A 24,980-nucleotide genomic window follows, 5' to 3' on the forward strand; every position below is an offset into this window, starting at 1 on the left:
AAAAGAAAAGTGGCATGAAACCTTAATGGCACTACCTACTGTTCATAAAATAAGTGACAGAAAGCCATTAATCATTCTACTTAATCACGTCCTCTAATTAAATTAATTGCCCTTAATCTTCTCATCAGCTTGGTGTACTCTCTATCAAGCCATGTTTACCTCCACACCAACATCCTTCAGCCTCCGTTACGCCTCCATTTAATCCTTGATTATTGTGATTGCACAACAATTACGCTTCAAATCAGCAAGTGCTAACTACTCTTTTTTGGTCAAATATTTGTTAATCACTCTTAATTATTCACTAATTAGTTCAGTATTAAAAGAGGTGTGGTATGTTTGTCTTAGCTTCTACATCTCTTGGCTCCCACGAAAAGACAGAGAAGTGGATTTAACGCTCCAAATTAAGTGGAACAGGTCCATGCAATGATTAAATCATACTAGGCTCCAAAAATTACTATATTAGAATTGGTCTATACATCCAATTTAACAAGCTTTCTATTAGAATTGGAAATAACAAGTGGGCAACGCAAATTTTCTATATATATAAGCACTCAAACTCCTTGATCTTCATCATCACTATTCACCAATTCGACAAGATCAAAACCTTCTGCCATGGCTGCTCTTCGATCTTTCCTCATAATCATCTGTTTTGTAGTGATAGCTGCCACTAGTATGATGCCAACATCTGCAAAACTAAGTTCTGGTTTCTACAACAAAGTGTGCCCTCAGGCACTGCCAGCTATCAGAAAAGTTGTCAAACGGGCCATCAGCCAGGAGCCACGCATCGGAGCCTCTCTACTTCGCCTTCATTTCCATGACTGCTTTGTTAATGTAATTAAGCTTATATTGATTGTGCATGCATATAGTGCACTTGAAATGGTTGTTCATGTAAATTATCAGTTCTAATTTTTTTTCCTGATATATGTTCATGGTTGAATTGATACAGGGTTGCGATGGATCAGTTCTGCTTGATGACACTGCCAACTTCATCGGTGAGAAGACCGCCTTCCCAAATCTGAATTCCATCCGGGGATTCAACGTGATCGATGATATCAAAAAAGCTGTCGACAAAGCTTGCTACAAGAGTGTGGTCTCATGTGCAGATATATTAGCTGTTGCAGCTCGTGATTCTGTATCCATTGTGAGTATTGTCCCAAATGTGTTCACCAAATTGCAGATACATGTTTGCTAATATTGCTAGGATCATCAAATGTGTTCACCAAATATTGTCCCAGTATACGTTCCAGTTTCATACCTAATATTCAGTTGGCGGACAAATTTGGTGATCCTAACAGTACTCGTTTTCTTTCGACATGGAATGAAATGTTTTTATTAATGAAATTTTGTGTTTGTGTTTTAGTTGGGAGGACCTGATTACGAAGTGCAATTAGGAAGAAGGGATGCAAGAAATGCAAGCGTGAATGATGCAAACAGAAATCTTCCACCCCCATTCTTCAGCTTCTCACAGCTTCTCTCTAACTTCCAAGCTCATGGACTTAACCTGAAAGACTTGGTTGTGCTCTCAGCTGCCCACACCATTGGACTTGCTCGGTGCACCAGCTTCCGTGCCAGGATTTACAATGATACCAACATAGACCCCAAGTTTGCAGCCTCTGCAAAATACAATTGTCCAACAACTGGAGGAGATAACAACACAAGGCCACTAGATTCAACTACAAGGCGATTCGATAATGTCTACTTTAAGGCTTTGTTACAACAAAAGGGTCTCCTCCATTCTGATCAAGAGCTCTATAAAAATAATGGTACAGATAGTGATAAGCTGGTGCTGAAATACAGCAGGAACTCGGAATCTTTTGCAAAAGACTTTGCAGATTCTATGATCAAGATGGGCAACATCAAGCCTCTCACTGGGAATAATGGAGAAGTAAGACTCAACTGCCGGAAAATCAATTAGAATCGAATTTTCGATTCTATATCCTTGATATACATTGTGACCATTTCCTAAAAGTTTAAGCTTTTAGGATTAAGTGATTGTCCAACATGTGCCGGAGCTTGGTTTGGAGGAGGTTTAGGGTACGAATCCTCCAGTTTTCTTTCCTCACTTTTTGGTTGGTGTGCGAGGTGCATGTTGTGGTTTGCACCTATATGTTTCTCTCTAGTTTGTATTTTTTTTTGTCTTCCCATGTGTAGAAAGAAACTGCGCGTGAGAGACGGTGTTAACTTGATATACATTTGTTGGCCTATTCTGTAACAATTAAAGTTCTTGAAGTCCATTGACATGATTTGATGTTCATGATCATGGCTAAGTGTAATCTATTATGTTGTTATGTACCCAAAAAATGAACCATCTTATTTAATAATAAAGATTTTCTTTGACATTATATTGCAAGACATGGCATACTGTTCGGTTCATTTTTACACATGATTTTTCATGTTATTCACCCACTATTTTGAGTTAGTTCTTGACATTTTATAGTTTTTTACTTCCTTTTTGTGTTTTGTTAGATTTTACCTTGGTTGGAATGAAAATAAGCTAAAAGTGCATTAATGGTTATAAACTTTGTTTTTGTTCATTTTCGTAGGTCAACTTCTTGGCCTGGGATCAACATACTCTGGTGCTCGGATGAGGTGAAGATCTTCATGAAACTTGTTCCAATGGATGTTAACTACAACATATCCAAATTTGAGCTCCATTGGACAAGTTTAGCCTATCCAACTGATCCTATATGTTACTGCAGCTCTGGAAATCCGAAATTGGCCAGCTTTTACCTCCATTGTGTCATCTTGATTCTTCTTGTTACCATAACACTTGGTAACAAGAAATTACCTTAGTAAATGAGAGATATTATCTGAAACAAAGAGCATCTTGGTGAAGACAATAACAAAAGAGCCCATCATGGCAAGGAGACAAGGCTTAAGGCTTTAACAAAAGTAATTGTTTTATATTAAAAGATATTTTGGAAAAGTTGGAAAGGAGGAGAGAGGAGTGCAAAGAGCATCAGCCATTGCAATCAGAATCATTCCACAATTTGCAGAGATTTTGGAGCTGGAGATGAAGCTTGGAGCTAGGGAGCTCAAGGAGGAAGACAAGGGCAACAAAGCAAGAAGTGAAAGAGATTTCCACCATTGAAGACCTTGAGCTCCCATGTTCACAAAATCTATAACTTCTTTCTAGTTTTGTTTTGAGTTTGTATTTGAAATAAGTATGAGGAACTAAACTCCATAGCTAGGGCTTAGGTTGAAGCCCTAAACATGATTACCTTATTGTTTTGATGCTTAAGTGTATGAATTTCTAGATATTGTTGATGAATTCCAATTCACCAAATTAATCTATCCTTGATGTATGTTCTTCTTTGATTGATCACCTTTGAAAGCATGCTTCTTGAGATTGTTGGGATTATGTGTATCCTCATGTTATCCTAAGCAATAAATGGATGAAGTAAGAATCATCCATGTGAATTGGTTTCTTGAATACCTAATGTAAACACCATGCTATTAGGGTTCTTGTGATGTTCATATTCTCTTTGAACTTAATGGGTTTTTCTTGTAATTGAATCAAAGTACTAAGCACACCTAGATTCGATTATAGGGAAGGCACAAGTATTGTAGCACTCGTACTGCACTTTACGTACATTAGAGAGAATCAATGCGTCTTGAGCCACTCGTACTGGTCTTGATTGCGAACATCTTCAACAACACGTTTAGAGTTCATTACTTGAGTATCCATGAACATTGGTAGAATTGCTTAGGGTGGATTCCGAAACCCTAGTGTTTGTTACTTGGTACTTTCACATTTTGATAATTCATCTCAGCCATTCTCATTTAAATTCAAAGTCCATTTACTTTCATGCATTAGAATTAGGTCACTTGAACCAAACCAAACCCCCCCCCCCCCAATGTGTGTGTGAGTTGTGTGTTTGATACGTTGTGTGTCTTGTTTACTATATTTTATTTGTTTCTGTAATTTTTTTGGACTTTTGGTCTGCGGTGTGTTCTTGCATTTTCTGTGCTGAATCCAACCGTATAAAGAACGTGAATTTTGGACAAACGGTTGGAAAGTTATAGGCAAAACACTGGACAGAGGTCGAAACTGGAAAAACAGAGAAACGAATCTGCCCAAAACGACTGGTCGTTACTGTTTAGGCGACCGGTCGCACATGAATCTGTCCAAAACGACCGGTCGTCACTGTTCACGACCGGTCGCACTGTTCACTGTTCACCGCGCTGTTCACAGATGATAAAGTGGTGATAAAATGGCGATAGAAAATGCTGTTTGTGTTTTTCTTTAGTTTTCTTGTGTTGTTTCATTTCTTTTACACTTCTTTACTCATTTCTAGTTTCCCTTTTTCATTTGTGCATTTGTGGTGTGTTAAATAAGTGTTCTTTACGTACTCAAATTAGAACATATAGGAAGCCGACAAGTTCTTCGTGGGATCGACCCCGTACTTATATAATCTATACTTCGATAGATTCGTGCACTTGCGGGTATTTTTAATTGGTTGTTTGCACATTAATTTGTGTCCTTTTATGAATGCAACACATACTTCTTGTCGTCCAAGCTTTTTTTTTTCCCCCATTGTTTGATATCTTTGTTGAGGTGGTACCTGGTACTTGTTTGATATTGTCAAATTCGCATTTTTCATTTGACATATGGCAAGTTCCTTTCAAAATTTGCCTGACCCTCAATTAATTAATTAGCAGAGTATATTATATATAAGCCAACTGTAATTGACTTTAATTTTTCTTTTCAAAATGCTAAAGCAGCTTTGCTTACCACCGTAATCCGTGTCATCTCTTTAATTATGAAACCATTTTAATATCCACCGTTCATGTCTTGCGGTGCAAGGCATCGTGATCGGGAAACCCCCTGCTTATTTTCAAACACAGCTGCTTAAACCCACGTTGGTGTTTGTTTTTATATCGATTTGATTATAGTTTTCTGTGTCTACATTAACAAAACACAGCTACTTACAAAGACTTTGGTGTCTGTTTATGGGGAAGTAGGATGAATGAACAAGAAAATCCAGAACCCAAAGTCGTTCCTCCAGCACACAATCTGCAAAAAAAAAATGATAGTTCTCTCCACGACCATAACCAAGTTGCAGCACTGAAGTAGAAAACAAGTAAATGGTTAGGTGGCCGACTCTATTCTTAAGATTAATTTTTAATGAAATCGAGGTTAACAATCACCGTTTAGACCAAGTCTTACTGGGAAGTCAAAGGTGAAACAGAGGATTAGTACTAGAGTAGAATACAAATTCCATCTAATTAAACCCTTTTCAGAATTAGCCGACATAAGCAACTTGTGCTATTGGTTAATCCACCCCCTAATACCTAAGATGTTGATACTCAACTCAGAGTCAGCCAAAAGCCAACCTGAGTTTTCTGTTTTCTGATACAAGTTGCTGCGTTTTGCATTTGACATTTTCCTTCTTCATCTCTTCATGTGACCTCTTCAAAATACAATTGTCATTTGATCTAGTTAAATTTTGGAATGGCCATTACAATGTCAATTGTGACCCTTAAAAAAAGGGTAGATATATACTTGCCTCCCTCTCATTCATAAAGAAGGATGCTAGGAACAGTTCACCCGGCGCCTGCCTGAGTGACTACCAGTCGTTGATGCATTATAACGGCCGTGTTGGTGGCCTTTTCATAATTTCCCTACTAAATTGAGCTACTTTCAAGCAGATTTGCACATTGTGAAAAGTGAAATAACATATGGGACAAAAAGAACCAAGGTTTATTATTCTATAATTGAGATGCTTTACAAATTATTGAGAAGATAAGAAATTACATGGAAATTGATGAAGACAAACACCTTGCTGCTTGATCATGCTTGGTGAATGTTGTAAATAGCTGCAGTGATACTCTTACAATCAAACTCCATGATCTTCATCCAGTTCTCAAAATCTCCAATTTCCTGCCGCACAAAGAAGAAAAACCCCATCTTTAAAAACCATCATTAATTAAATTTACAAAAGAAAAACTGAAAATCACCGAAAATGCAGAATTGAAATTCTATCAACCTTAATGGCGGAGTTCATCGAATGAGTGACAGAGAGCCATTGATCGGTCTGTTTGGTGAAGCGAGTGATGGTGGCGGTCAAAGCCCTAATTTCATACTCGATTCGCTTCTCGTTCACAAACGACTCTTGAACGCCGCCGTTCACTGCGTCCACCATCAGCTCCGCCGCGCGCGCCGCCTTCTTAATCGCGTCCTTCTTCGCCTTCTCTGATACAACCAATCGCCTCTCATTACTCTTAATCACTCAATTAATTTCTCACTAATCCAATTTCAACAATCGAGCTTCATTTTTTCAAACCCTAGGTCGAATTCAAAATTCGATTTGGGGGGAACTGAGTCAACTCACCGGTGACTTCGCGGAGTCTGAGGGAGGTTTGGTGGTGGTCCTGGACCAGTTGGAGCAGAGCTTCTTCTACACCGCCTGGCTCTGGCTCCAACGAGAAGGAGAAGGAGGACGACGAGGCCACGCCGCCATGGGCCAGTGGAAGGGAGGATTGCGAGTACATGCTTCAGTCGTTTAAGGTGTTCGAAACCAAACGGTAAGTCGTATTGAATAGACTTTAGCCCCCAGTTTGTTTGTTAAGGGCTAGTTGTATGAAGTACTTTTGCTAAAAAACGATTTTGTTAGAAGCGCTTTTGTAAAAAGAACCTTGAAATTTTTGGTAGGGTGGCGCCCAACATTATTATGGGCAAAGAAAATAGAAAGTACTTATTGAGGCCCATTGTGTTGGGTTGGGTTGAGGCCCAACTTGCACTAGCCTTGTTGTTTGTCATTAGTCAAAGGTCAATAAAGAAGAAGTTATCTTTAACTTGTTTGTCATGCGCATGTGCCAATGGGTTTTTTTTTTGTTTTTTTTATTTTTTTTAGAATTAAGAAAAGATAATATGGGTAGTTATATTCCATAAAAGTATGGCCTATTATCTGATTTTGTTTTTATTTTTATTTTTTTAATATGAAAAAAATTGTGAATTTACCATATTATTCTCATTTAATTAATAATTTCAATTCTTAATGTTTGAATTAATCAATTGCGTTTTATGGTATTTTGAATGTTTCACCATCCTCTGTCTTTTGCTTTATATATATAGATGATAAATACGATTAGGAAGAAATTGAAAGGGCTTTGTCTGCTATGATTAGGAAAGGTGGCTGCAGATAAAAGTCAAGCTCACTATTTTATGCTTTTTTAGTAGGTCGATCAGTTAGGGTTTAGCCCCACCCACCAATCTAATATTTCAAACATGTTGAATTAACTGAACAAATTATGTGTTCAAATTCTTATTCTATCATATATCTTGTTCATTTTCTCTAACTCAAAAATTAAACTTGAAAGAGTAAGAGTTGAATTTTGATACAACAATTATAGTGGATGATAATCGTCCATTCATTATTAATCTTTTCAACTTCATGAGTTGATGATGAGGTTAATTCAATTTATAGTAAATCACGGCGGAATGTAATTAAAATTTTAAGTATATATATTTGCTTTACTTTTATTTATTTATTTATCAAGATAGTGCTTGGCAGCTAATTCATTGGGTAGCTACAACATCAAAACATCGACTGTCTTCCGTCTGCTCCCATGCTTACTTGTAAAATCTCAATAGATACACACAAACAATAATTAATTACTTTACTTAAACTCTAAAATCTCCTTTTGATAAAATTAAAAAACAGAACAAAACAAAAAACTCTAAAATCTGAATAGACATGGTACTTTTTTTTTAATATCGTTCAATGATGCCAACTCACGGAAAGGAGTCATATCGATCTAGTCATTGATTCTCATGGCGGAAGTGACAAACAGTCAATCATAGCCACTAATCAACAATAACCATCTCTTAAAAACTTTCAACGTACTGCATGTTTTGCATCACACGTTTCAAGTGAGATAGCCTATCACTATTTAACCTTCCCGACAAATCTTTTGGTGAGATTACAACCAATGTGATTTTGACGTGTACATTTTTTTTAGATTTCTTTTTTCTATTTTGATGAAACTTTGTCAATCTTACTAGAATACAACAAGTGATTTTAAGAAGAAGCTCCTCCTTAATTTTAAGAAGCCAAGCCTTGCTCTTTCGCAAAATTTGAATCACTAAACTTGAATTCCGCTTTAATAAATAATTGAAAAGGACAGAGAGTAGAAAGTCGGACTTTCAACAAGTAGAGAGAGATTACGATAGTTTAACTTATTAAAATTTTAAGGTTTAAGATTTGATTAATTACTAGATAAAAATGCATTATTGGACATATATATCATTGTATTAAAATAGATGTGTAGAAACAAGATATTATAAAATATTTACTATTTTTTTAAAAAAGTTAAAGGAATAATTCTCGAATAATATTCCAAATGTTTGCAAATCAATTTACACCCTAATTAAATTTTATATTTATTTCCATTCACTAACAATTGGCATCCACAAAAGTTGAATTCAGACTTTCTTATCAGAAAATAAAGTGCTACGGAAAATAGATATATTAAAATATGCATGCAAGCTATGTATTATACACTTACAAATAATTGATATACTTGTTTTCTGCCGACACGTGGAAAATTGTTGTTGCATGAAACGTGATCCAAAGCAGCCCCTAGATAATTAATCTCTTTAATTTGAGAAAGCTACACTTGTAATGGGTGGTGGTGGCCATTGCCATCACCGAAGAGACGGGCATGAGAAAAATCACATTACTTCAAGTGGTATTATATACTGTTAGTATGGATATAAACACATTTCTGTATGTATCCGTATAGAGCCACGACCTCTTCAGGCCGAAATGTGACACCGATGGTGTATTTATCGGCAGAGTCACATCCCGAAATATGACACCGCTCGTGTACCTATTGATGGAGTCGCATACAATCCTGAAACGGGCATGTACCCCTCCAAACTTCCAATTGATAAATTCTAAAAATAAATATACAAATAATGATGTTGTACTCGAGGAATTCCGTCACTATCTGTCTATATTCGTATACACAAAAAGTGATCCAACAAACCCTACATTACATTTATGGCAACGAAAAAAATCCCAATAATCAAACACTATTTATAGGGTTTTCATAATTTGCTTTTGTGCCTAACTTTGAATTAAGTCCCCTAATTATGCTTTCGAACAGAAATTGGAAGTCAATAGAATTAACTGCGAGTCACATCATGAATTAAATGCATGGGTCCACTATGTATAAAATTCACATCTAATTCTTAACGGTTTTACAAATCACTACGTACTATATAGGAGAAAAAAAAAGGTTGAGATATGATGTTCCATCCTTAACTAATTCAATAGTCAAATCAACTTCATTACTAAATTTGATCCTATCTCTGCTTGACTACAAACCTCATCACCTCACACTCAAAACTTAAAAATTTATTGTCTAAAATCCCTTGTCGATCTGTGTAAGATAGCTATAGACGACCTGCAAAAATAGTCACAGTCATGCATCATTTGTAACCTAATATACAGAAATGTTGATTTTGTCTAATACCATTTAGAAATATTTAGTCATATATCCATTCTTAGCACTAATAATATAGATAAACCCTACATCATTGAATTAATTTTATAAACAAACAAACAAAAAAAAAACCAAAAAAATGACAACTGACCCTATTGAATTTAAGTTTGATTATTGAATTACTTTGATACCGTATTGAGTACTTTGGATTATTTTTATGAGGTTTTGGGATTGAGTTTGATTTAAGAAATTGATAGCAGTTTTGTAATTTATAAGAAGTTAAAAGCCTATTTGTTATGTTGTAAATGGACTTTGGGTGTGTTTCTAAAGTTCATTTCATATAGGGTATTTTTATAATTTGGGCCTCTATATTGGGTATAATAGTGAATCTCCCAAATATTTAAGTCTTTTTTTTTTTTTTAGAAGAGCACTGTTTTTCTTTATTTATTTTGGTTTAAGTTTCTCTGAGGAAGAAAGGATGGAAATTACATGGAGTTGGACAAGTCTTTGCAATTACTTTAATCTTATCAAAGTAGATACGCTTTGCCTTTGGATTGAAGTTTGATTATTCAAGATTCTTTTTTTTAGTCAGAGATGATACAAATTTAGTTGGTACTTCTCTTTTGATATCTTACTCTTTTTTGGCCGTTTCTAGTCTCTAGTGTTTGTATCTCGTTCAAAAGAGAACCACAGGGAATCTTGAAAATATGGAGAGTGAGATAAAAAGTGTTTTTATTTTATTTTTAAAGTTTCAGTATATAGAGAGATAAGGTTGAAAAATGATCTTGATTTTGCAGACCAGAAGTCTCAGGTTTAAAATCTCATTGACATCTCTTTGTATTATAATTGATGGCCTAAGATGAATATGAGGAATCCTAGTTACTTTCTCACTCTACTAGCTCTTCGTTCAACCCTTCTCTCTATTTATCTTTTAAACATGAAAATCACCCTCACTTAGAACTAATCAAGATTTTATAAGGATTTAAAAAGAAAAATTAGGGTCTTCCCACACTCTTACGCTCGATAAATTTAACATAATTAACCTTCGATCTAAGCTTACGAACAGCAAGCCCTCCAATTATTTTCTGTGTGGTCGGAATTGTCCAATTCTTTGCATGATATCTTCACGAAATCCCAAAAAAGTTTAAAAGACAGAGTTAGTGGAGCCCCCAAAAGTATGATTTTGATCCATTCCCGATTGATTGTCTGCCTTTGGTTCATTTCACGTTAACGTGTTTTGGTGTTTACTTGGTCAGTTCTGCTAATTAAAAATTATTAATAATGGATTTAATTAAATTCTAGAAGTAGAAATCCCATGCCATGCACTGCTTATACTTGGTCTTAGTCTTTCAGATTAGGTAACCTGCCAGCGCCAAACTCTCCCTCCCCTCATTTCTTCCCCTATAAATATAAACCCTTTTAATCTCCATGCATACACCACAGGCTCTCTTAATCAGCTTTTGAAATTACCAATGGCTTCTCGTAGGAGTTCTTCTCTGTGTTCCATATGGGTGATTGTCCTTCTTGTGGGTTTCACAGGGAGCTCTTCTGCTCAGCTCTCTACGAATTTCTATTCGAAGAGTTGCCCTAAGGTTTTTGATGCAGTCAAATCTGTTGTGCAGTCTGCTGTGAACAACGAAAAGCGCATGGGAGCTTCCCTCCTTCGCCTTCACTTTCATGACTGCTTTGTTAATGTAATTCTTTCTTATTTATTTATTTTTTCTTCATATAAGCGATAGTTTAAACTATTTTACATTAATTCAGTCTATAGGAAGGGGGGACTCGAATCTAGATGCAAGAGGGCGGGCTCATTGTCTTGATCAACTGACTTAACCCACGTTTAATTTGTCTCTGTTACATATTAATTAAGTACGGGCTTAATTTGTGATTGCATGTTAATCATGTATTTATTATTTATTGAAAACAAAATAACATGTTATATTAATAGTTGTCGTACGGTTTGTTAAAATCAGTTTTCAAGTTTGCAAAACTGGGTAGGACTTGTCGGCAAAAATAATCTCTACTTTAAACATGAACTGCACTAATTTGTTTTTTATTTTATTTTTATGCTAACAGTGTATGATGAACTTTAACACATATCTCATATGCTGTCACCTCTTAATCGTGAAATGATAGCATGCATTGTGTTTCTTGTTTTTATTTATATATCGTGAAGAAAAACATGTGATATTGTTTTTAATTACAAATTATGTCTCCCCTGTTGTTGTCAAAGTTCAATCATTGTGTCACATCTACAATAATGTATAGTGGATGATGAAAACAAAAGAACTTCTGTTTGCATGCAAAAGAAAAACATGGTGCTCCTCACTTTTCCATCTTCTCCCTACGAAAATTCAAATATGCTGCACGCAGGTTGAAGACATGCATATGTCCAATTATTCGATGATGAAATCCCAAAGGCACCCTTTACGGCAGTAAAATATTTTCAGCATCATGAGGGCATGAACCTACCTAATACCAATAATTAATTATCTCAGTGTTTCTTTATTCAAATTATGTTGGTGTTTAATTAGTAAACATCGTGTACATGTTGACTTTACAGCTTCATGTTTAAACAATTATATATCTTAGTGTTTAATAGTAACTTAAAAACTATTCATAGTTGTGGGTTAGGTTAGTTGGCTAAAATAGTGTTTTTACCTTCTCTTTGTACACGAGTTCGATCTCCCTTCCCGTACCTAATCCTGTGGTGTTTAATTGATCATAACCAGGGTTGTGATGGGTCTTTACTGCTGGACGACACTTCTTCCTTCACAGGAGAGAAGACTGCAGGTCCCAATAATAACTCTCTTAGGGGATTTGAGGTTGTGGATAAGATTAAGTCCCAAGTGGAAAAAACATGTCCTGGCGTCGTTTCATGTGCTGATATTTTAGCCATTGCTGCTCGAGACTCCGTTAAGATTGTGAGTAACTAATACAAATTTTACACTTAATTTTACACATCACAGCAAAAACACATGATACTAATTATGCTAAATTAAACAAAACAGTTAATATCCAATATTTTTTAGGGATATTGATTTATCCTATTAACACTTAGAAACTTTGCTTTTAATTTTGTTGCAGCTTGGAGGACCAAGTTGGAATGTTAAACTTGGAAGAAGGGATTCCAAGACAGCTAGCCTCGCTGCTGCCAACAGTGGAGTCATCCCTCCTCCCACTTCTACCCTCAGCCAGCTCAAAACTAGATTCCAAGCTGTAGGTCTCAATGAAAGGGACTTGGTAGCCCTATCTGGTAAGAGTCACAGCACCTCCTTAATTGATGTGTCAGTATTTCATTTGTTTACATTTGATGACCTATGATTCTCATCATTTATATTTAATAAATAAAAAAACGTTTCTATACAAAAAAGGTTAATCTTGACAGATAATCTGACATGTTATGTTACGTGATGACAGGAGCGCACACGATCGGGAAAGCAAGGTGCACATCTTTCAGAGCTCGCATATACAACGAGACCAACATTGATGCATCATTTGCCAAGGCCAGGCAAAGCAAATGCCCAAGTACCGTTGGCTCAGGAGACAACAACCTTGCACCTTTGGACGTCCAAACTCCCGACACTTTTGACACTGCTTACTTCAAGAACCTCATCAACCAAAAGGGCCTCCTCCACTCTGACCAAATTCTCTACAACAATGGTGGATCCACAGATTCATTGGTTAAAACGTACAGCGGCAGTGCCAATACCTTCAATTCTCACTTTGCCAAGGCAATGATCAAGATGGGAGATAATAAGCCACTCACTGGATCCAACGGTGAGATTAGATTGAACTGTAGGAGGCCTAACTAACTAGCTAAGCTAAGGAGGTACTTTCTCTGTCACAATAGAATAAACCAGAATTGAAGGTTTCACCCAGAAGTTGGGAGAAATATTATTTTGTGTGTGATATAAGGTTATTATTTGTTGAGTCGAGTGAGAATTTAATTAGCTGGTGGTTTTTATTCTTCCAACGAATAAAAGCATGTTTTTTATTTCAAGAAATTCATATTAGCTAAAGCTGTTTACCTATTAATTGTTGATGGAATGTTGTTTTCTTTTGTTTCAAATCGAACAAAGTTAATTTGGCCCATTGGTCTTGAACTCAATTCTATTGATTTGTTAAAACCCAATAGAGGTTATAAATAGAAAGTTTTTTTTTTTTCAAACCCATATGTAGAGATAAGTTAAATTAATTTTCTACTCTATCAAACATGATAGTTCCTAAATCAACAGAAATCAAACAAAGAAAAATGGCATTTTAATCAAAATATGGAATATTGTCGTATTGAATAGACGTTAACCCCCAGTTTGTTTGTTAAGGGCTAGTTGTAATCGCTTTTGTAAAAAGAACAATTAAATTTTTGGTAGGATTTAGGCCAGCCCAACATTATCATGGGCAAAGAAAATAGAAAGTACTTATTGAGGCCCATTGTGTTGGGTTGGGTTGAGGCCCAACTTGCACTAGCCTTGTTGTTTGTTATTAGTCAAAGGTCAACAAAGAAGAAGTTATCTTTGACTTATGTTTAATTAAGGTACTAGCCTCTCTGCACGTGCTTCCGTGCCTGTGAGAGGCTCTCTTAAAATATATATATATATATATTTTAGAGTTAAAAAGGATAATGGGTAGTTGTGTTCCATAAAAATATGATCCATTATTTGATTTTTCTTTTTCTTTTAATTTTTTTAATATGAAAAAGTGTAAATTTACCATATTATTCTCATTTAATTAATAATTTAAAGTCTTAATATTTGCATTAACCAAAGGCATTTTCTGATATTTTGAATATTTTACTATTCTCTACCTTTTGCTTTATATATATATATATGATAAATACAATTAGGAAAGGGTAGCATTAAATTTAAGAAATTGAAAGGGCTTTGTCTACTATGATTAGGAAGCAGATAAAAGTCAAGCTCACTATTTTATGATTTTTTAAATATCGTTAAATGATGCCAACTCACGGAAAGGAGTCATATCGATCTAGTCATTGATTCTCATGGCGGAAGTGACAAAAAGTAAACCATAGCAACTAATTAACAATAACCATCTCTGAAAAACTTTCAACGTACTGCATGTTTTGCATCACACGTTTCAAATGGGATTGATACTTATATTAGCCTTCCAAACAAATCTTTGATGAAATTACAACCAATGTGATTTTTACGTGTACATATATATTTTTTAGTTTTCTTTTTGCTTTTTTGATGAAACTTTGTCAATCTTGTTTTTAAAGAGAAGCTCCTCCTTAATTTTAAGAAGCCAAGCCTTGCTCTTTGGCAAAATCTGAATTACTAGCTCATTCAACTTGAATTCCTCTTAAATAAATAATTGAAAGAGACAGAGAATAAACGGATTTTGAACGAGTAGAGAGAGATTAAGATAGTTTAACTTATCAAAATGCGACACCGCTAGTATGGATATAATAAACACATTTCTGTATATATCCATATAGAGCCATGACCTCTTCAGGCCGAAATGCGACACCGTTAGTGTACCTATTGACGGAGTCACATACAAGCCTTAAACGGACATGTACCCCTCCAAACTTCCAATTGATAAATTCTAAAAATACATATACAAATAATGATGTTATACTCTACGAATTCCGTCACTATCTGTCTATATTCGTATACACAAGACGTGGTCCAACAAACCCTACATTACATTTATGGCAATGAAAAAAATCCCAATAATCAAACTGCATTTATAGGATTTTCATAATTTGCATGTTGCCCAACTTTGAATTAGTCCCCTAATTTTGCTTTCGAACAGAAATTGGACGTAAATGCGAGTCACATCGTGAATTAAATGCATGGGTCCACTATGTATAAAACTCAAAACTAATTATTAACGGTTTTACAAATCACTTCGTACCTCATCTAATTATAGGAGAAAAAAAAGGTTGAGATAGGATGATCCATCCTTAACTAACTCGATAGTCAAATCAACATCAGTGACTAAATTGACCCTGTCTCTGCTTGGCTACAAACCTCATCTCGTCACACTCAAAACTTAAAAATTATTGTCTAAAAGCCCTTGTCGATCTCTCTATGATGGCTACAGACGACCTGCCAAAAATACTCACAGTCAAACATCATTAAGTCCTTTTTTTTTATAATTTTTTTTCTAGAAGAGCACTGGTTTTCTTTATTTATTTTGGTTTAACCTACGTTTCTCTGAGGAAGAAAGGATGGAAATTACATGAAGCTAGACAAGTCTTTGCAATTACTTTAATCTTATCAAAGTAGATACGCTCTGCCTTTGGTTTGAAGTTACTTTCTTTTATTGATTATTCAAGTTTCTTTTTTTCAGTCAGAGACGATACAAATTTAGTTGCTACTTCTCTTTTGATATCTTACTCATTTTTTGGCCGTTTCTAGTCTCTAGTGTTTGTATCTCGTTCAAAAAAGAATCCCACCTAGCTGGCTTGTGGTTAGGTGGTATCTTTCTTGGCTTTGTTCTTGTCTGTTGTTTGCCCTGGGTATTTTCCCCCTGTTCTTGAATAAAGATGCATTTCGTCCCAAAAAATGAATATGAGGAATCCTAGTTACTTTCTCACTCTACTAGCTCTTCGTTCAACCCTTCTCTCTATTTATCTTTTAAACATGAAAATCACCCTCACTTAGAACTAATCAAGATTTTATAATGATTTGAAAAGAAAAATTAGGGCCTTCCCACACTCTTACGCTCGATAAATTTAACATAATTAACCTTCGATCTAAGCTTACGAACAGCAAGCCCTCCAATTATTTTCTGTGAGGTTGGAATATCTTCACGAAATCCCTAAAAAGTTTAAAAGACTAAGTTAGTGGAGCCCCCAAAAGTATGATTTTGATCCATTCCCGATTGACTGTCTGCCTTTGGTTCATTTCACGTTAACGTGTTTTGGTGTTTACTTGGTCTATCCATTTCAATCCTTACAGTTGTGCTAATTAATAACTAATAATAATGGATTTAATTAAATTCTAGAAGTAGAAATCCCATGCCATGCACTGCTTATACTTGGTCTTAGTCTTTCAGATTGGGTAGCCAGCGCCAAACTCTCCCACCCCTCATTTCTTCCTCTATAAATATAAACCCTTTTAATCTCCATGCATACACCACAGGCTCTCTTAAGCTGCCAAAGCAAAACCACACTCCTAAACCCTTGTTAAACCCTTTGTTAATTTAATCAGCTTTTGAAATTACCAATGGCTTCTCGTAGGAGTTCTTCTCTGTGTTCCATATGGGTGATTGTCCTTCTTCTGGGTTTCACAGGGAGCTCTTCTGCTCATCTCTCTAAGCATTTCTATTCGAAGAGTTGCCCTAAGGTTTTTGATGCAGTCAAATCTGTTGTGCAGTCTGCTGTGAACAACGAAAAGCGCATGGGAGCTTCCCTCCTTCGCCTTCACTTTCATGACTGCTTTGTTAATGTAATTCTTTCTTATTCATTTTTTTTTTATATAAGCGACAGTTTAAACTATTTTACATTAATTCAATCTATAGGAAGGGTGGACTTGAATTTGAGTGCAAGAGGGTGGGCTCACTACCCTGGCCAACTGACTCGAATATGAGTTTAAACGAAAAAACATGTTATATTAATAGTTGTTGTACGCTTTGTTAAAATCAGTTTTCAAGTTTTGCAAAACTGGTTAGGACTTGTCGGCAGAAATAATCTCTACTTTAAACATGAACAGCCCTAATTTTTTTTTTTTATTATTATTTTTATGCTAACAGTTTATGATGAACTTTAACACATATCTCATATGCTGTCACGGCATACTACCTCTTAATAATGAAATGTTTTTATTTATCATGAAGAAAAACATGTGCTATTGTTTTTAATTACAAATTCTGTCTCCCATGTTGTTGTCAAAGTTCAATCATTGTGTCACATCTACAATAATGTATAGGGGAATGTATAGTGGATGATGAAAACAAATGAACTGTCACACTCCGGATCGGCTCCGCCGTAGCACGATATTGTCCGCTTTGGGCCCCCTTCTCTGCCCTCACGATTTTGTTTCTGGGAGCTCACGAGCAACTTCCCAGTGGGTCACCCATCCTGGGATTGCTCTAGCCCCCAACTCGTAACTTCGGAGTTCCCATGACTCCGAAGCTAGTGAGCTCCCAAAAGGCCTAGTGCTAGGTGGATGCGGGTGTGTACATATAAGGCACATTACCCCCTCTCCGTTGGTCGATGTGGGATCTTACAATCCACCCCCCTTAAGGGCCCGACGTCCTCGTCAGCACACTCGCACCACACGGCAGAGTGGCTCTAATACCAAATTGTCACACCCCGGATCGGCTCCGCCGTAGCACGATATTGTCCACTTTGGGCCCCCCTCTCTACCCTCACGGTTTTGTTTCTGGGAGCTCGCGAGCAACTTCCCAGTGGGTCACCCATCCTGGGATTGCTCTAGCCCCCAACTCGCTTAACTTCGGAGTTCCCATGACTCCGAAGCCAGTGAGCTCCCAAAAGGCCTCGTGCTAGATGAATGCGGGTGTGTACATATAAGGCACATTACCCCCGCTCCGTTGGTCGATGTGGGATCTTACATGAACTTCTGTCTGTTTGCATGAAAAAGAAAAACATGGTGCTCCTCACTTTTCCATGTTCTCCCTACGAAAATTCAAATATGCCGCATGCAGGTTGAAGACATGCATATATGGCGAAGTCCAAGTCTTCGATGATGAAATCCCAAAGGCGCCCTTTACGGCAGTAAAATATTTTCAGCATCATGAGGGCATGAACCTACCTAATACCAATAATTAATTATCTCAGTGTTTCTTTATTCAAATTATGTTGGTGTTTAATTAGTAAACATCGTGTACATGTTGACTTTACAACTTCATATTTAAACAATTATATACTTAGTGTTTAATAGTAACTTAAAAACTATTAATAGTTGTGGGTTAAGTTAGTTGGCTAAAATAGTGTTTTTACCTTCTCTTTGTACGCGAGTTCGATCTCCCTTCCCGTACCTAATCCTATGGTGTTTAATTGATCATAACCAGGGTTGTGATGGGTCTTTACTGCTGGACGACACTTCTTCCTTCACAGGAGAGAAGACTGCAGGTCCCAATAATAACTCTCTTAGGGGATTTGAGGTTGTGGATAAGATTAAGTCCCAATTGGAAAAAATATGTCACGGCGTCGTTTCATGTGCTGATATTTTAGCCATTGCTGCTCGAGACTCCGTTAAGATTGTGAGTAACTAATACCAATTTGAGATATTTAGTCATATACCCATTCTTAACACTAAAACTATATAAACCCTACATCATTTAATTTCTATAAACAAATCCAAAAAATAATAGCTGACCCTATTAAATTTAATTTTGATTATTAAATTACTTTGATGCCCTATTGAGTGTTTTGAGCTTTTTTTTATGAGGTTTTGGGGTTGTGTTTGTTTTAAGAAATCAATGGCAGTTTTGTAATTAGAATCCTTTTTGTTATGTTGTAAATAGACTTTGGGTGTGTTTCTAAAGTCCATTTCATATAGGGTTTTTTTTATAAATTTGGGCTCCTATATTTGGTATAATAGTGAATCTCCCTACAAATTTTACACTTAATTTTACACTTCACAACAAAAACACATTATACTAATTATGCTAAATTAAACAAATCAGTTAATATCCAATATTTTTTAGGGATATTAATTTATCCTATTAACACTTGAAAACTTTGCTTTTTATTTTGTTGCAGCTTGGAGGACCAAGTTGGAAGGTTAAACTTGGAAGAAGGGATTCCAAGACAGCTAACTTCACTGCTGCCGACAGTGGAGCCCTCCCTGCTCCCACTGCTAACCTCAGCCAGCTGAAAACTACATTCCGAGCTGTAGGTCTCAATAAAAGGGACTTGGTAGCCCTATCTGGTAACAATCACAGCACCCCCTTACTTTTCATTTGTTTACATTCGATGACCTATGATTCTTATTTATATATAATAAAAAAACCGTTTGTATACAAAAAACGTTAATTTTGTCAGATAATTTGACATGTTATGTTACGTGATGACAGGAGCGCACACGATCGGGAAAGCAAGGTGCTCATCTTTCAAAGATCGCATATACAACGAGACCAACATTGATGCATCATTTGCCAAGGCCAGGCAAAGCAAATGCCCAATTACCGTAGGCTCAGGAGACAACAACCTTGCACCTTTGGACGTCCAAACTCCCGGCACTTTTGACATTGCTTACTTCAAGAACCTCATCAACCAAAAGGGCCTCCTCCACTCTGACCAAGTTCTCTACAACAATGGTGGATCCACAGCTTCATTGGTTAAAAAGTACAGCGGCAGTGCCAATACCTTCAATTCTCACTTTGCCAAGGCAATGATCAAGATGGGAAATAATAAGCCACTCACTGGATCCAACGGTGAGATTAGATTGAACTGTAGGAGGTCTAACTAACTAGCTAAGCTAAGGAGGTACTTTCTCTGTCACAAGAATAAACCAGAATTGGAGGTTTCACCCAGAAGTTGGGAGAAATATTATTTTGTGTGTGATATAAGGTTATTGTTTGTTGAGTCGAGTGAGAATTTAATTAGCTGGTGGTTTTTATTCTTCCAACGAATAAAAGCATGTTTTTTATTTCAAGAAATTCATATTAGCTAAAGCTGTTTACCTATTAATTGTTGATGGAAAGTTGTTTTATTTTGTTTCAAATCGAACAAATAAAAGTAAATTTGGCCCATTGGTCTTGAACTCAATTCTATTGATTTGTTAAAACCCAATAGACTGAGTCAGGTCCAAATATCCTGATACAAGAATACAAATTTATAAATAAACCCAATCCTAGACATATATTTATAAAAAAACCCAAATACTATTTAAACATAGAAACACACCCAAAATCAACCCCAAAATCAACAATTATATATTTTTTGGGTGTATTTATAAATGGGTTTTGAGTGTGTGTAATGATGGATTTTTGGTGTGTTTATAAAGTGTTTTGGGTGTTGGGTTTTTTTATAATTTCAGCCCCCATTTTGGGTGTTTTAGTGAAACTCCCATAAAAGAATCAGGTCAGCCTTGTTTTTTCCAACCCATTACCATATATAAGATAAGTCATTCTCATATGACTATAGATGTAGATATTCATATTAGTCACATGATTCATCTGAATCGTAACTTTACTTAGGTTTAATGAAATAATCATGTGACTAATATGAAGGTTCACATGGGGAGTCCATATATGACACCTTCACTATAGAATCTCGCAGATAAGCTGATTAAAATGTTTTGGAATTTGGGTTTACTAAAGTGGTTTAATTTATTTTAATCCTCCGATTAGGCCATGTGAAAGCTTGTTAGCATAAATTGTTTCCAACTGCCCCATGTCTTCAGGACGAAATTGTGAATGCATGTGGACTGAGTAAAACTTGTGCAGCATGGTTTTTCTCAATTGTTACAAGCAATTAGTAGCTCCTCTCATTTTCAAATAAAGCCCAATTAATGCAATGTTTGATTGACAATTTGACATGTTTCTTTGCCGAATCACCAAACTGATCATGTTGAATTATAATTATAATATCTAGAAAGCCTCACACAAGATTGGTGTTCACATCCAACTAATTAGAAAGAGTCAATGTGCAACATGTCAGTCAAAACAATTATTTATTCAATCACTGTTGAAGAAAATGTGAATCTGATTATATTATTTATTATTATTATTATTATTAAATCTGTGATAATTTAGTTGCTTAATTAGCTTGAACATGGGAAGAAGGTAGTTTTTTATTTTATTTTTAAATATAAGTCATAGTTTAAGTAATTTAATCAACGACAATGAGGATTCAAACTTTGATATAGCTAAGCTTCTGGCAATCTATCTGATGTGTCTTCACCCAAATTTTTGGTGCATATATAATATGACCTATTTTATGCCTCTCACCATATTAGTTTAAGTTCCACACGCAAAGGAAACTTAAGTCCTAATAAAATTAGAACGTGTAGGCATTATCATGTATGTGCCTGGGTTATGTATTGTCAATTAAGTATATGGTATACATCACCCTAATCTTACAAAGGGAAAGAGACATATACACATATACATATTATATAGGCCTCTCTCTCTCTCTCTCTCTCTTATGTCTCCTTGATTTTGTGGATGACCAGAAAAATTCAAATAACACAAGGTATTTGTTTAGCAGAATAATTTGAAAAACTCCAAGGCATGTCAAATCTACAGAGATTGTGTCGCCAAATTGGTCTGCACCATATACCACCAATGGGTCAAAAATAACCCTTGTCTGGCACAGATTGATCACTATATTTACCTCCCGGCATCAAGCATATATAATTATCTCTAGAAGAGAAATGTGCAAAGCAGAGCCCCCATAAAAATAAAAATAAAATAAAAAATCAAAGCTAGACCAGTAAAGAAGAAAGTTTCAAACTACATTTTGGTCGAATAAAGTTTCAAACTTTACATGGGGATTATACCTTTTGTCTCCCGGCCTGAAATTAGTTTAATGAGGTTTCAGGTTCATCTTCACTGGCACAGATTAGCATGATGCATGTGTACCATGTAGACCTAAATTAAAGCTAAAGTCAAATCCCCTCACACGTGCCAACCCTACTTCAAGATTGTCAGCACCTGCCAACCCTATTGGAAAATACATCTTCGTGGCATAACTCAAGCTAAAGAGACTCAAGAATATCTTTTAAATTATTAGGCAAGAACTAATTTCCCGATATGTATTCACACTCTCAACATTTTTGTCTAGCTTCAACCTACTGCATTTCAGATTTCACAATCTATTATCAATCTGTTGTTGTACCTTTAAATTCTTTCAAAATTTATTTTGTATTTAAAGAATAGTCTGTCAGTTAATGCCCCTATAAGATGGAGAAAATTACAATACAAGATATGAGCATGAAATTAGACCAAATATTCATAGCAAATGAACCCATTTGAAGAAGAAGAAAAAAACCCTTGTTAATTAAGGCATTAAAAAGAGATTACTTATAAAACTTGGAATAAATTGTTGAAATTAGACTCCGAGTTTATGTTTCTTTATAATAAATATTCATGTGAATTCTCAATCATAAGGAAAAGGAAACTGTATCAAGCCCATATGTAGAGATAAGTTAAATTAATTTTCTACTCTATCAAACATGATAGTTCCTAAATCAACAGAAATTAAACAAAGAAAATGGCATTTTAATCAAAATATGGAATATTGTCGCTTGACATGGAGCTATAACCTGTGGTGGTCGTAGACGGATTGTACAAAGAAGAAGCCGAAGACGAAGAAGACGAAGAAAACACAACTGAAGAGGGCCGTGGTGGCGGCGGCGGCGGCGTTGGAATTGCTTGTGGTGGTCCAGCAATGGACACCATCCCAGAAGTAGAAACCAAAGAAGGATGGCGGTGCATAATATTCGTAGAAGAAACCATGTGATTAGTGGCCTCTTTATATTGGTATCTCAAGATTTCAGTCCTTACTGCATTAAGTTCTTGTTGGAGAGATTGAATCTGTTGCTGCAAGGTTGAAATTACACCCATGCACCCATACACTGGGTCTCTAAGCCTCAGGTTTGCCTCATAAACAAGGCTATTGGCTGCATCAGCTCTTTGGTTCTCAGCCACCTCCTACATAATTAAAACAAAAACATGATGAAATTAATTATGGTGTATGGTAAATCAAAGTAATTAATAAATAATTAGTGGAGATAAATAGTACAATTAGCATCTTGGAAACATTGCTTGCACCAAAGACTTTGTGGACAGCTGAAAACTTTTGGGGCTCATGAGGGGAGAAGTAGGGAGAGAAAGGGCATTCTTCAGCACATCTTCTTCTCAAGAGCTTACATGCAGCACAAGGTGTGATTGTGTTCAAGGTTGTGCTGTTCATCATCATCATCCCTTGAGGAAGACCAAAGGAATTATTATGTCGAGCAGTGCTCATGGTTCCCATTTGATCATCACCAGATGGATCACTTTCCCTCCTGATCTTCTTTCCTATCTCATCCAATGTTATGATGTCCCTAGAAAACAACAAGAAATTAAAATTAGTCAGGTGGAAAAAAAAAAACTACACAAAAATTAAAAAGAAAAAAGAAAAAAAGAGAAATTATATCTTTTTCCACCATCTTTAACAATCCTTTCGAGAAAAATAGGTACCTGTCTCTGGACATATATTCTGCTATTGTACTCTGGATGAGGTTGGGAAGCAAAGAGAGGAGAGGAGGAGAAAGAAGAAAGTTTGAGAATGGGGGAAGACAGTGCTTATAAGGCAAGGCAATTTGGGAAGTAGGTGAATGTTTATTATAGAAAAACAAACAAAAGGGTATGAGAAAATGGTTCAAGAATCTGATATTATATTCTTAAAGTCGGTGATATAGATAGAATCCAAAGGATTTGGTTATGGTTTTTATTTTTACTAATTTGTCATGGGTGTAATGTCTCGCTTTACACGAGCATTTTCATATCATCCTATCAATAAAATTATATTATATTTGAAATTGTTGTAAGAAATTTTTCAGTGCCCTCCAAAATAGTCACTGTGCCATTCTAATAAACCCAAATTATCATAAGGCTTTTTATCACGAATGGTCCTTGACGTTTACGAAATTATCACGAATGGTCCTTGAGGTTTTTTTGTGACACTAATAGTCCTTAACGTTTGGACTTTTTATCACAAATGGTCATTGCCGTCAAAAATTCTGTTAAGTATATGATGTGGAAGATAAGTGGAGCCCACATGTACAATCACATCGTGACATGTGGATTAAATAAATAAATAAATATTTTTTTTATAATGAAAATCCATTAAAAAAACCATTTAGAGAGTAGAGAGAGAGAGAGAGAGAGAGAGAGAGAGAGGCTAAATGGTTTTTTAATGGATTTTCATAAAATAAAATATTTATTTATTTATTTAATCCACATGTCACGATGTGATTGTACATGTGGGCTCCACTTATCTTCAACATCATACACTTAACAGAATTTTTGACGGCAAGGACCATTTGTGATAAAAAGTCCAAACGTTAAGGACTATTAGTGTCACAAAAAAACCTCAATGACCATTCGTGATAATTTCGTAAACGTCAAAGACCATTTGTGATAAAAAGCCTTATCATAAATAGGAAAACTTCTGATGAGGTCCATAACAGATATAACTTCCTTCCTTTTCTTGTGTTTGGGATTTTGGACCATTTACTTGGGCTCCAAAGTATAATTTTATGATTTGACTCTTTGCTAACACCACATTAGCATTATTACAGTGCCATAGAATAATTTGGGCCTTTTGATGGTATATTTGTTTTTGCAAATCAAATTGTATATCGTGTTAAGTTATTAGTCACTCATTTGTGTCAATTTTGTAATGTAAATTCATGATCTCAATCATTCATTTTTTAGGTTCTCATTGAAGGACCATAACTGCAAGTATTCTATAACAAATACAAAATCGTCTAACCATTTCATTATTATATTAAATAACTTCATTATCTATCGTATCATTGCGCTCGTTTTTTTTGTTTCAACATTGTTACATAACTAAACGCGCTGTTCAATTTTAATGA

General features: G+C 35.6%; 5 protein-coding genes across 6 annotated transcripts; 3 read left to right on the top strand and 2 right to left on the bottom strand.

Moving 5' to 3' along the window:
* Window positions 1–469: 469 nt before the first annotated feature.
* On the top strand, window positions 470–2,291 carry LOC110753896 (peroxidase RIP1-like). Its single transcript, XM_021954880.2, has 3 exons — window positions 470–831; window positions 947–1,141; window positions 1,361–2,291. The coding sequence occupies exons 1-3, from the start codon at window positions 613–615 to the stop codon at window positions 1,913–1,915; spliced, it is 969 nt and encodes a 322-aa protein (XP_021810572.2). The 5' UTR covers window positions 470–612; the 3' UTR covers window positions 1,916–2,291.
* A 3,392-nt stretch (window positions 2,292–5,683) lies between these two features.
* On the bottom strand, window positions 5,684–6,552 carry BLOS1 (GCN5L1 family protein). The gene is made up of 3 exons (XM_021954883.2): window positions 6,336–6,552; window positions 5,991–6,196; window positions 5,684–5,884 (listed from the first exon to the last, which is right to left on the bottom strand). The coding sequence occupies exons 1-3, from the start codon at window positions 6,493–6,495 to the stop codon at window positions 5,795–5,797; spliced, it is 456 nt and encodes a 151-aa protein (XP_021810575.1). The 5' UTR covers window positions 6,496–6,552; the 3' UTR covers window positions 5,684–5,794.
* A 4,356-nt stretch (window positions 6,553–10,908) lies between these two features.
* Window positions 10,909–13,491, top strand: LOC110753899 (peroxidase 4). Its single transcript, XM_021954884.2, has 4 exons — window positions 10,909–11,147; window positions 12,186–12,377; window positions 12,541–12,709; window positions 12,874–13,491. Exons 1-4 carry the CDS (start codon window positions 10,926–10,928, stop codon window positions 13,266–13,268), a joined length of 978 nt encoding a protein of 325 aa, XP_021810576.2. The 5' UTR covers window positions 10,909–10,925; the 3' UTR covers window positions 13,269–13,491.
* Window positions 13,492–16,466: 2,975 nt separating this feature from the next.
* On the top strand, window positions 16,467–20,050 carry LOC110753900 (peroxidase 4-like). 2 transcript variants are annotated; one of them, XM_021954885.2, is made up of 4 exons: window positions 16,469–16,871; window positions 18,457–18,648; window positions 19,151–19,319; window positions 19,465–20,050. In XM_021954885.2, the coding sequence occupies exons 1-4, from the start codon at window positions 16,650–16,652 to the stop codon at window positions 19,857–19,859; spliced, it is 978 nt and encodes a 325-aa protein (XP_021810577.1). In that variant the 5' UTR covers window positions 16,469–16,649; the 3' UTR covers window positions 19,860–20,050. The 2 variants fall into 2 exon arrangements, with proteins under 2 accessions (XP_088110418.1, XP_021810577.1); XM_088254292.1 differs by lacking the exon at window positions 18,457–18,648 and having other exon boundaries at window positions 16,467–16,871.
* A 2,405-nt stretch (window positions 20,051–22,455) lies between these two features.
* LOC110753895 (LOB domain-containing protein 15) lies at window positions 22,456–23,712 on the bottom strand. The gene is made up of 3 exons (XM_021954879.2): window positions 23,578–23,712; window positions 23,138–23,441; window positions 22,456–23,046 (listed from the first exon to the last, which is right to left on the bottom strand). Exons 1-3 carry the CDS (start codon window positions 23,589–23,591, stop codon window positions 22,615–22,617), a joined length of 750 nt encoding a protein of 249 aa, XP_021810571.1. The 5' UTR covers window positions 23,592–23,712; the 3' UTR covers window positions 22,456–22,614.
* Window positions 23,713–24,980: the final 1,268 nt, after the last annotated feature.

Source organism: Prunus avium, chromosome 6 (assembly GCF_965620075.1).
Source record: "Prunus avium chromosome 6, drPruAviu1.hap1.1, whole genome shotgun sequence".
NCBI lineage: Eukaryota > Viridiplantae > Streptophyta > Magnoliopsida > Rosales > Rosaceae > Prunus > Prunus avium.

What these genes read in the sequence shown, in the direction of transcription:
- LOC110753896 (XM_021954880.2), top strand. Translation starts at nt 613, where the DNA reads ATGGCTGCTCTTCGATCTTTCCTCATAATCATCTGTTTTGTAGTGATA. An exon ending in TCCATGACTGCTTTGTTAAT is followed by an intron (nt 832 to 946) that starts GTAATTAAGCTT and finishes GAATTGATACAG; the next exon opens with GGTTGCGATGGATCAGTTCT. An exon ending in CTCGTGATTCTGTATCCATT is followed by an intron (nt 1,142 to 1,360) that starts GTGAGTATTGTC and finishes TTTGTGTTTTAG; the next exon opens with TTGGGAGGACCTGATTACGA.
- BLOS1 (XM_021954883.2), bottom strand. Translation starts at nt 6,495, where the DNA reads ATGTACTCGCAATCCTCCCTTCCACTGGCCCATGGCGGCGTGGCCTCG. An exon ending in CAGACTCCGCGAAGTCACCG is followed by an intron (nt 6,197 to 6,335) that starts GTGAGTTGACTC and finishes TGGTTGTATCAG; the next exon opens with AGAAGGCGAAGAAGGACGCG. An exon ending in CGATGAACTCCGCCATTAAG is followed by an intron (nt 5,885 to 5,990) that starts GTTGATAGAATT and finishes TTTGTGCGGCAG; the next exon opens with GAAATTGGAGATTTTGAGAA.
- LOC110753899 (XM_021954884.2), top strand. Translation starts at nt 10,926, where the DNA reads ATGGCTTCTCGTAGGAGTTCTTCTCTGTGTTCCATATGGGTGATTGTC. An exon ending in CTCGAGACTCCGTTAAGATT is followed by an intron (nt 12,378 to 12,540) that starts GTGAGTAACTAA and finishes ATTTTGTTGCAG; the next exon opens with CTTGGAGGACCAAGTTGGAA. An exon ending in GGACTTGGTAGCCCTATCTG is followed by an intron (nt 12,710 to 12,873) that starts GTAAGAGTCACA and finishes ACGTGATGACAG; the next exon opens with GAGCGCACACGATCGGGAAA.
- LOC110753900 (XM_021954885.2), top strand. Translation starts at nt 16,650, where the DNA reads ATGGCTTCTCGTAGGAGTTCTTCTCTGTGTTCCATATGGGTGATTGTC. An exon ending in TTCATGACTGCTTTGTTAAT is followed by an intron (nt 16,872 to 18,456) that starts GTAATTCTTTCT and finishes GATCATAACCAG; the next exon opens with GGTTGTGATGGGTCTTTACT. An exon ending in CTCGAGACTCCGTTAAGATT is followed by an intron (nt 18,649 to 19,150) that starts GTGAGTAACTAA and finishes ATTTTGTTGCAG; the next exon opens with CTTGGAGGACCAAGTTGGAA.
- LOC110753895 (XM_021954879.2), bottom strand. An exon ending in ATGTTTCCAAGATGCTAATT is followed by an intron (nt 23,047 to 23,137) that starts GTACTATTTATC and finishes TTAATTATGTAG; the next exon opens with GAGGTGGCTGAGAACCAAAG.